Genomic DNA, 11,209 nt, shown 5'->3' on the forward strand with positions numbered 1-11,209 from the left:
TGTCATTTCCTGCCTTTAACTATACTGCCTCTTATTTACAGCGCACTTTCCCGGCTAAATGAATAAATATTGTTTAATTCTGTATGATGGTACTGTTGTGGGCTATTACTGCAAATCTTAAAAGGTTGTTGTGGGGGTCTGGATGGTGACATCAGTAGTCTGTGGGCTGGAGGCTCCTCTTTGTCTTAATACATACATGCTTTTTCGAAGACTTTTTATTTTACAAGCAGCTCCACACACAAAGACAAAATAATTCATGAGCAACATTTCTCCCAGAGGTGTAGCATCCTATGTTCAGTTTGTTCTCCAAAACCAGCTGAAGTTGTGTTGTCAGCAGTAAGGCAGCCAGGTATAGGACCAGGAGTGCTTACGTCTGCTGATGCAAGTCCACTCGGCTAAAAGCTCCCCTCTTGCACGAAACAAACGCTCCCCCACATCTCTGTACATCATCACAAATATCTCTCCATCACAAGAATGGGTGGCACATCATGGGCTGCTTGAGTTATGGCCTAACGGGTGTATAGAGAAGTGTGTACACTGCGATGGATATTCAGTGGAAAGAAATAATAAAGTGGAAACTATTTTGCTGACACATCTGCAGCGGGTTACTACAGCATGCTGCCAACTGGCAGCTATGACGATGAGGACATATTGACAGAGGCTCCACAGGGATACTCCCAGCTCCATCGCTTTGTGGGGTTGGGGGCAAGACATCTTTGCTATGGGGATTCGTCGGGGGAAATCTAGACGGGGTTGATGACGCCTGTGGGCCTTTTGGATGAGGATGGATGAGGACATTTGGCTGTCAGTGGTGAGGAGGCCTATCTGGCTCTGTCAGAAGTCCACAAGGGAATGAGAAGACACAAGGGGCTTGGTCTCAATAGGCAAATGCAGCCTTCCTTACATGCTTTGCTCATCATCCATCTTTCACAGACTGAAATTTGTGGTATTTGCGAATGCCTCTCTAATGCCAGGATGCCTTTATTTTTGAGAGAATGGATCTTTCTTCAGTCATCGATTGCTGCTTTAGTGCAGGAGGTGGTTTCCAACCCTCCCTGAACTCTAGTATCTTTAACAAATAATGCTATTTTTTCAGTGGAGGTAGGAGCCAAGGGAGCCACTTTAGATGATTGGGAAGAACCCAAAAGACCCCTGTGTGAGGCAATCATTGATTTCACTGTCTTTCTCTGCTCGTCCGTGTTGCATAGGGCCTTCAGGCGGCAGTCTGGTAACCCAGAAAAAAACATTCTATGGGGGCTGAGTAACCCACGGCCCAATCCACAGGGTGCTTTATCAATCAATATGACCTTCTCGAGCACGTACCCTTCTGTTTGCCTTCGCCCTCCAGCATCTTCAGGCTCTGCCGTGCCCACTGGGTAATGTAAACTTCTAGCACCTACACAGCTGATGCAGTCTGTGTTCATTACCTGAATGTTCATTAAAAAGATAACATAAAGTTAATGTAATGATGTGAGGGGCTTTGGCTTGTCAGCAGGATTGAGCGCAGCCAGGAGTACAGAACATTTCTAACTCAATGGCATGACATTGAATTGTTGAGTCACTCCTTGGTGAACCATTAAAATCAGGCCTAGAAAATCTCAGGAAGAGGGTGAAACAAGCGGTGGATTTAATAAATGAATACAGCCGTCTTGGGAGTTCGCGTCCGCAGTGTTTTCATTTTCTCCGACTGAGGACTGGTTCGTTAATTGGGTTACGTGGGTTCAGAAAGGAAGTTGTCAAGCTTCAGGGGTTTTTATTTGTGCCTGGCCGTCAAATCACAGCCCAGGGTAGTGACCCTTGGGGTGACGCCCCCGTGAGGGCCTTTAAGGTACAGCTGTCTGATGAGTCAGTCCACAAGCCTCCCTTTCCCAGAAAATCCCAGGTTCTGAGGTGATAGGTTGACAGAGGCAAGAGGCCACACAGCTTGGTATTACAACGGGGTTTTACTGCTCCTTAGGTCGGCTTAGTAGCTGCTGAGGAGGAGTAGCAGCACTTGGTACATCACTCTCAACTTTAAAGGACTAAAAAGCTACAAGCTGATGATAGTACTGTGGGTGATAAATACTTTCTGCACACATGTCGGTATAAACACACTCACACACACACACTAGGCAGCCATACACTTTAAAACTGACTGTAATGTGTTATTATAGCTCTAGGGCTAGAGCTCCTGAAAACACTCACAGTATTTTCATGTTTGTTCATTGAGAACAGAATTTAAAATCTCTGATGGTATTCAGTGGTACTTTCACTAAGCTGTTGTACCTCATCTAATTATGTTGCATTTGCTGTGTGGAAATGTTTGCGTATGAGCTCGAAAATTTAATGACTCAAAGTTAATAATATGGCCTGACATTGATTTTTCCTACCAATTGTGAACAAAGTCTCTAGGACAGCTATAATTACGAGGCCACCCTGCCGGCCCAGATGTTGGGATTTTACCAGATGTGGTCCACCTGCTGGGATGAGGACACTGACTTATGACCAGCAGGTCAGGGCAACTTTCTTCTTGTCCCCTGTTTTACAAAAACAGAACCACTAGGGTAGGAACAGACACAGACCACAGCTGCTAATGACATACATATGGCCAGACACTGATGACACAGGGGATAGTGTGTTGGCATCTGTGCCATATGATACATGACAAACTAGTTTGTTTTATTCAAGATGAGAGATTTGGAGTAAACACACCTTCTCCGCTCACTTCTTCCTGTAGCTGTCCTATGGCAACCTGCCCCTTATTTGGAACCATAATGGCAGCATTATTATATGTGCCAAATGAGTACAATATGCCCAGACAAAAGTCATCAATTTATGCAGTGTTGAATATTTCACAGCGTACGTGAAAATGCAAGACTGTGTCCTGAACAATATGCATTTATGCCTGTCAATGCATGTTTGTGTACCATATGTGTGTGTGTGTGTGTGTGGCTGTCTAAAGGCAGCTACGGTGGTGGTGGCTTCCTGGGGAATTGAAATTAATGAGTGTAATCAGAAGCAAACAGCGAGCCAAGCAAGGGCAATTAATACAAGCAAGGCGAGCAGAGCTGCTGGTTTGCTCGGCCAGGCATGGCTGGGGCAGAAGAGATGGAGGATTAAGATGCAACCACAGGCAAACTCCACAGCTTTTCCACACACAGCAGATGTCCACTGAGGGAAGGCACTGTGAGCCTGGCATCGACACGCATCCGCCAACCGGCCACTCGGTCAGCTTGGGCCCAATACGAGCTGACAACCTCCTGGCAGCGTTCAGATAACACCATCTTCTCTGTTTAGTTCAAGAGCCAAGGGAAGGCCCTCACCGGGGGCCCCTGCGCTGCATACGAAAGGGACGCGGGGCAAAGCTGCACAGTAGGGCTACTATATGTGAGAGAGACAGAGGAACGTAAAGAGATAAACAGAGAGAGATGGGGGGAGGGTATTGTGTGCTCAAGTACATCTCAATGTGAAGGACATTTTTGTAGCTCGTGTTCCCTCCATGTTTTTCTGATTGAAACATCTATGGAGCCATGCATTCCTTCAAGCATACATATTTGCTTCAGTATAAATAAACACATTGGACCCAGCTGCGTTCAGAAACGGCTCTGCTTGTTGTGTTCTTTAATTGATGCTAAACGAGAGTGTCACCGCCCAGGATCTTTTCACTCAGCCCTGGCTTTGTTGCTTTGAATGGCGTTCGTTCCCCCGGCGGTCTCGCATTTCCACTGTTTACGTGAGATAATGATGCATGTGTAAGGATACACCACCAGGCCAAGAGAGGGGCTGATATGAACTGTGACGGCTGCCTCGTCGGTCCAAACCAATTTGCACTGAAACGGAGCAATGATGTCAGCTCAGACATCGGGGGAAATAATACAGAGAGATGCTATAGGGGCGATCTGTGATGCACACAGATAATAAGAGCTTAGGCCCACTCCCAGTAGGGCATTAAAGGTCATGTAAGGTCAAACTAACATGAGTCCAAACCTGATTGTATACATAGCACAATGTTTGTGAACTCGTTCCCTTTGTGTAATGTCCTTAAAATGTAAATGTTAGTGCTTAACTTGCATTTAGAGTCTAAGTAGGCCTTTCCAGGAAATTGCTTTGTGGCAAGGAGTGACTGTTTGAGATGCTGTGATGTAATGTCTTTCCCCTCTTAGGTATTTAGGGGGGGTAGATGTTTTAACTCTCAAAACATCACAGTTTTTGTTCAGTTCGCCTTAACATGTAAGATAATTAAGTTGTTTATGTAGAAGTACAGCAGGGTTCAATTCAAATCCCAGTATGACAAAAACATTAACTAAATAGAGACCAAAAATTTAACCCCCACCCCTTCTCAGCAAGGGATAAAGTAAAAGGTTGGAGGATTGTGGATTGTGGCTTCAACACCAATGCCAAACACTGTTGACCTCATTCCCTCCACCACGAGTTATGTGGTTGTTTCAGCAAAGTTTTAGTGTGTACTGGTTTATGAAACACCACTGGGTTGGAGGGCAAGTCCAACAAAATGCCAAGACAACTCTGTCAAACTTTGATTGAATTCTCCACCTAACATGTTTTGTCAGTGGGAGAAATATCATTGCCTATTGATTGATTCTCTTCCCATTCATAAATCCTGCTCTTTATTGTCCGGAGAGTGCAGACTGCACAGAGTTGTGTTGAAGCGGTCTCTGACACCATCACAGGTACCAATAAATTACTGACACCTCAATAACTTGTGAAATACGTGCTCTTGTGCCTGTGAAAGGCAACAGTTTAACGTGTCTCTCTCTTAGAACCCCATTACTTTAATGGAGGACAATTCAAACTGAAAAAATTTACAGTTTTCCTCATGGCTGTGGCCAGATAGAAATTGCCCGTAACATCAGCTCACTCATATTGCTCTTAGGAATTGATGAGTTTCCTCACGTAATAGTGTTAAAAGCATTCCTTTTCCCTTCTTCTTTTCTTGGCTGGGGATCAAAGTCTTTCCCTTCTCTGGTGTAGCTTGTCTGCCCTCTTCTGGCCTGATGTTGTCATGAGGTCAAGTCTCATTGACTTTTCACCAACCAAATAGAAAGCATTAGCATTTTTATGTAATATAAATATGTGTCATTGTAAAATATCAAGATGAAATTATTCATCATCGCATCAAATGCCTGGAACCACTTCAAGGACTCCTTCAAATCCCAGAGAAACCCAAAGGTGTCCCAAAGACCCACTTTTAGAGTCCCTGCTAAGTAGAAAAAAAAAAAAAAATACAGTATGGCATTAATGGATCTGAAAAACCATCATATTGTCAGAGAGTGAAAAATGGCTGTAGCATGAAGCGTTTAATAAAGTAATCTTTGATAACTAATGAGGCTTTTTCACAGAGCAAAACTAACATCCAATCAGTCACAATCAAAGTAAGAGGTAGAAAAAAGGACTGATAATTAAAGCAGCAGTCTCCATGGTTCACCACCCATAAGCTATTTCAAAGAGCCATGGATTTAGGTTTTAGCATGTTTCTTTATGAGAAACACACTTCCCTATTAGAGGGGGGGAAGAAAGGAGAAAAAAAGGCTCTTCGGAGTCAAAACCATCACCAGACGCCACTGCAGCGGTATTCTTTAACCCGTGCGTCAGCGCTGCACCCGTGGCCAAACCGCTTATTAAAACACAGAGAAGCCAAGTGCCATAAAGACAGAAGGCGAGCAGCTTGTTATTATTCTTTCTGAGAGGTGAACAGGCTGAGATCAATGGCTGCAGTGGTTTCCTCTCACCACAACTATGGCCCAGTAAAGCACAAAGGGCCGTGCGGCTCCGACCCATACAGTCACAGATATTAACTATTCCAGGAGCCTTTGAAAGCGGCTGCCAAGAATAATTTCCCACATGTAACATTTCCCACCAAAGCCACAGAGTCATACTGGCATATTCTGTGCCCCACCAGACCCCATGTGCCCTGACTAGGATGACAGAGTAGAATCAATGGAAAACCAGAGCCATTTCATTAATAAGGAGTCCATTTGAAGCTTGTGGAGTGTATTGTAGATAAATGATTTAGTTTTGTCGCTTTAATAGGGCCATATAGCATATCAGTTAAAATGCTGTATTGTGCAGCTGAGATATAGCTAAAAATACCATCTAGCAAAGGAAGGTATAGGGTTGCTTTGGGGATAAATCTTGCACTTTCAAAACTAATGGAGTCAGTGGAGGCTTCTCTGTGATTATTGTTCAGCTGTGTTACAGCATGCTGAGGTTCTGGGTTAATGATGAAGCAGCAAGATCTTCCCCCGACTCCTGAATCTTACCCGCATCACCCTGAGATTTCTGAAAGTAGAGTAAATGAGCCTGGACCTCCTGTGCTGCACTGGACACTGAACTCTGCACTGAGGTGAGGAAACCTGCTGTTGTCTTCACTCTAAACAACAAGATGCACTCTGAAAGTGCATGGTGGAGAGGGATCCATACATGATAAGAAACAAAAATCTGATGGTTGCATCATATATTTTCCTTACCGCTACCAAACATGTTTATTTGTATACGAGATGTCTGAAGGCTGTCAGTCAGAATGACACCTGTAATAAAGCCTGTCTGAATGGAACGGCAATAACCAATGCATGGATATTGAAGACTGGCACAAAATAACAGCTGTTGCCCTGAGCAAGTGCAATCATATATTTTGAATATATGCGGGCTGGCAGGCCACTGTTCCCTGTGATAACTATACCTAATTCTAACCTATGTTTCTGTGAGTCCTGAAGATGGAGGAAATGTGGGACTGGGACATGTATAAAAAAACATATAAAAGATACAATTACTCAAAGAATACTCCAATAAGAGAGGTCAATTTTACATACACATGTAACAAAAATTGCGCAAGTTGAGCCCTTAAAATATACACTTTACACATGCATATACATGCCCCCATTTAAATATATAACAAAAACAAACAGGCACAGAGTGACTTCAGTTTAAGATACATAAAGGAAAGATGTACACAAGTGTTAATATAATCTTTATATTTATAAGATACTTATTTACAACAAGAGCATTACTGAATACAAAAAGGCACAGGCCACCAAAACAAATGTGTATTTCGTCAAGGTCCAGAATATTATGAGCAGAATGTTTCCCCAACAAGAAGCAGCAGAGGTTTAAATCATCTGTGTAATAATGAGGAAGCTTTTTTTTCTCCACATTTTATCATGCGTTTATATGAAATAACCAATAAACCGCCAAAGTGGATTTAAATGTAACAGTGTACAACAGTGCAAAACCAGTCATGGCTGCTATATACGTTGGGAGGGGGTTTGTGCAAGTAAAGCCACTAGTCCCAGTCTCTCAGAGCAAATGTCTTTGGGCATGTTAAATGGATGACGCAAAAAAGTAAAATAAAGAGTGTCATCAACTGCAAAGAAGCTGCAGTTCACTGGAGTTATAACTCAAAGAAGGTGCTGTCACATCTGTCCCGTCCAGAGCATCCTGCCCTCGGATCTTCAGATTAATAAATTTTATTTTCCAACTGTTATTTTCCATTGGGGAACGGATGAGGCCAAATATTTGCTCAAAGATGCCCAGACAGGCTGCATCTCTGTGGATGGTCCCGGCAACTGCCACCAGCACCAAGCCGTGAGGGGAGACAAGGGTCCTGAGGCCGTGGGGCTGCAGGTTGGGGCTGAGAAGGAGGCGTTCTTCCTTGGTCAATGCCAGGAGACGAAGGCTGACCAGCTCGGCACCCTGGAACTCTTCCATCTGTTCACAGCCAGCTCTGAGAAAGAGAGATGTCGTTTAAATGTAATTAAAATGAAAATGCAAAATTGCTTCAAATTAATACAATAAATACAAATCCTTCAGTTTTATACTTTTTATTATTGTACTCTTAATTCTCTCATTACCTACTGTATTTGTTCCTGTCTGTTTTTTTACTTGTCTGCTTGAGCTGCTGACACTTTCCCCATTGAGAGATGAATTAAAGTGTTATCTTATCTTGAAAGACATGCTTAAAAATCAAACAAAAGCCTATGCAGAAAATCTTTAACCTCAGTCAGTACTCTCTGCATATTTTAGAATTCAGCAGAGATCAAACATGTTGCTCTCTACAATCCAGACCTTCAAACTGATTTGTTATGAACAAAAACTGAGCTTAACTCCAACTCGGAGTACAAAAACCGAAACAGTGAAAGGCAGATAACACCCAGCCCAATCAGCAGCAGCCTCATTTTGATAGTAATTGGTGCATGTTATTCAAATCTTTATTCTAAGTCTTCTTCTCCTTCTTCTTCTTCTTCTTACATGCTATACTCTAACTACTCATTCACGTATCAAACCATTCAGCTTTTTCTAGAGATTATCAGATTCATACAACTTTTTGATATTATTGATACTTCATTTACTTTATTTTAGTACTTAAAATTCATTCAAATTTTTGACAAATTTTGATTTAATAACAGGTAAGGGTGGGAGCGGGAGAGGGTCTAAAAATCGTCATGACATGCAGTAAAGGGCCACCTGATGGAGGATTAGAACCGGGCCCGACTGCAGCTAGGATTGTAGCCTCTGCATACGGGGCGCCTGCTCAACCCACTGCGCCACACGGCACCCCCAATTGCTTCAGCTACTTCAGCACTGCTTCAGCAACAGTGTTCATGTTTCCATCTTACTGTTAATAATGTTCGTACTTAGCAAGGAGACGTAGCTTCCCATCTGGCCAGAAGTGTTGTGGTCCCCAGTCCTGAGGCTGTTGGCCCAGCGAAGGATTCTGACTGTTCAAGAGCTGGAAGAACCACTGGCAGAACTGCTGGCCAAGGGTCTGTGGGTCAAAGCCCACATTTAGGTCGATGGCACTGGACGGTGTGGACCCTCTCTGTCCAGTGTCGTCCTTCACATCTTTAACGCCTTCATCAACTGCCACCTTAATGACATGAAAGGGTAATCAAACAGACTGCCAATTTGTACCTTAAGTACCTTTTAGTAGACATGTTTCAATAATGCACCTATCATTACTTAAAATGCTACGTACCTGATTTAAGAAATCATGATTGCCATATCACTTCAACCAAGCCTTTAAGTTACCTCTCTTTCAACGAGTTTACTATGTGTGTTATGCTGTCCCTTCATCCAAGGCTAAAAGCCCCCACTTAACCTCTATATTTTCTCTATCAACCACGTCAGCGTGATAGGCCCGTGTTACTTGACCTCCTGCTCCTGTACCTTCTTTGATGACCAAAGCTCCAGTGTTCTCTTCACAAGCTGGTGTTTCTCGCTGTTTGGGGGCATCACCACCCCCTCTTTGGCCAGATACTTGAAAATGAGATCACGTTGAACCTTCTTCCTTCTCAAGAGTTCCTCTGCATTTTTAGTAAATGAAAGGATTGTTTCCATGGCCTCTGTATAAACAGATGAAGATTAGACACAAAATGATTCAATGGCATTATTTGAAAATAATAGCCTATCCTGTAGACTGAGGTGAAACAACACTAGAAATCTTGGTTTTGGTATCACCTCATGCCTAAATCGTTTTTGAGACTTGTGATGAAGGTTTAACGAACTTTCACTATAATCCTGAACACTGAGAGTTTTCAGTTGTAGAGCAAGCAGCAGATCTGTTGGACAGAGCAGGCGCTTCATTTTAATCCAGGGGAGTCATGCAAAAAAGGGGCTGCCGCTTCACCCGGCTGGTTCTTTGCTAAGGTGCTGGAGGCATCAAAAGTGTCCAAACTGAAGAAAGAGATCTCCGCACACTTAGATCTATGCCATCTCACTTTATTAAAAGCTAAGCTTTCGGTCTCAGACGACCTTCATCAGAGCATCAATCCAGGGGAGTCAGAAAAACTAATATACAACATTAATGCACGATTAGCCTATGTGCAGCAGTCAAAGATATTGAAACTGATCACACAGAAGTTTATACGTAAATCTATGATTGTTACCTGAGATTCTGATTCAGTATTCTTGATTTTTTGGGGGGATTTTTAGATGAAAAAGCATAAAGATTAAAGTTGAGAGTACATTTTCCAATGTCTAAACTGCATCAATGACTCTGAATACAAACTTGCAGTAGGCCTAAATCTATGTGCAACAGTAGCCTATTTAAAACAGATTCAGGTGATCTGCTGCATATATTCAAAACATCACCTTGAAAAGTAGTCCAGTTTTTAAAAGTATCTTCGACTGCACAAAAGTCATCTACAATCTATGATTCGACACATATGATAGAGCTGTTGTTCATCACTGTGACCATGAGAAATTATTATTAATACATCAGTTTGTGTCTAAAGCTTGACAGATTATTTACAGTGATAAATGCATATTAACTGTTTCAGTGCAGAGGAATTGAATGGCAATTTAAGAACCTTTCTTTACTGACACTTTGTATTTTATAATCTAAGTTAATGCGGTGACAGACGGTTTCCCGAAAGCTTCATCCTCAACTGAAATGAAAATCTTAGATCTCAGTGGCTATGTACTGAGGGTCAGTCAGTACTTATAGATTCATTCAGTGAATACGCCCTGATCTTCACTTGAACAGTATGAATGAGAAAATGACGCAGCAGTAGGGGAGGAGGTTGTAATGTAGATCAACTCAGTGGTTGTTGAAGCTAACCTGCTGGTTGACAGTTTAGCTTCACACTGCTGGTTACTGCGGCAACTGGCCCAGAGCTGAAGAGACCTCGGACTCCTCTTATGGATTAAAAACGGACTGTCCCTTTCCCCGGGAGTTAGAAACTCTGAGTTTTCACCAAGCCTGTTTCTTGGAACAGATCCCAGCTTTTTGCGCTCCGGTAAAGAATAAAAACATACCTTTAATATTTTCCACAGCTATCATCTTATTGGTGACTGTGTCACTCAGCGACAGCAGGTCTTCTTTTGACAAGAAGCCCATTATCGTGGTGAATCCAGCGCGCTCTGTTTCTGACAGCACTGACATGTTTGGCACCACAACAGATTTCAAGCTCCCTTCCTCGTCCATTCGTGTCCTTGCTAGAAAGTTGTTCGTACAGGAACAAATAACACTCAAAAAAGGTTCCGCATGAAGCCGCGGTTGCTACAACACTGCGGTGCATGAGCAAAGGAGGACCTTTATTTGTTGCCTTTAAAACTGTAGGAAATATCGATTTCGTAACAGTTGAAACCTATCTCATTCAAGTTTGTAAACGTTGCAAATAAAATTAAACCATCATAGACTTTTGGACAAAAGTCGCACATAAACACATGGCAATCGCCACAATGAAAGACACGTGCCTTAGTTTAACAACATACC

General features: G+C 42.7%; 1 protein-coding gene across 1 annotated transcript; it reads right to left on the reverse strand.

The window, feature by feature from the left end:
- Positions 1-7,016: 7,016 nt before the first annotated feature.
- Positions 7,017-10,915, reverse strand: cUnh3orf38 (chromosome Un C3orf38 homolog). Its single transcript, XM_083996163.1, has 4 exons — positions 10,750-10,915; positions 9,160-9,335; positions 8,628-8,860; positions 7,017-7,717 (listed from the first exon to the last, which is right to left on the reverse strand). Exons 1-4 carry the CDS (start codon positions 10,874-10,876, stop codon positions 7,354-7,356), a joined length of 900 nt encoding a protein of 299 aa, XP_083852289.1. The 5' UTR covers positions 10,877-10,915; the 3' UTR covers positions 7,017-7,353.
- Between the last annotated feature and the right edge of the window lie 294 nt (positions 10,916-11,209).

Source organism: Trachurus trachurus (assembly GCF_905171665.1).
Source record: "Trachurus trachurus genome assembly, chromosome: 21".
Classification (NCBI taxonomy): domain Eukaryota; kingdom Metazoa; phylum Chordata; class Actinopteri; order Carangiformes; family Carangidae; genus Trachurus; species Trachurus trachurus.

Excerpts from the sequence above, each read along its gene's own strand:
- cUnh3orf38 (XM_083996163.1), bottom strand. The coding sequence starts at position 10,876 with ATGTCAGTGCTGTCAGAAACAGAGCGCGCTGGATTCACCACGATAATG. Across the intron at positions 9,336-10,749 it reads AGCTGTGGAAAATATTAAAG|AGGCCATGGAAACAATCCTT; the intron begins GTATGTTTTTAT and ends CTGTTTATACAG. Across the intron at positions 7,718-8,627 it reads AAGCTACGTCTCCTTGCTAA|AGCTGGCTGTGAACAGATGG; the intron begins GTACGAACATTA and ends TCTCTTTCTCAG.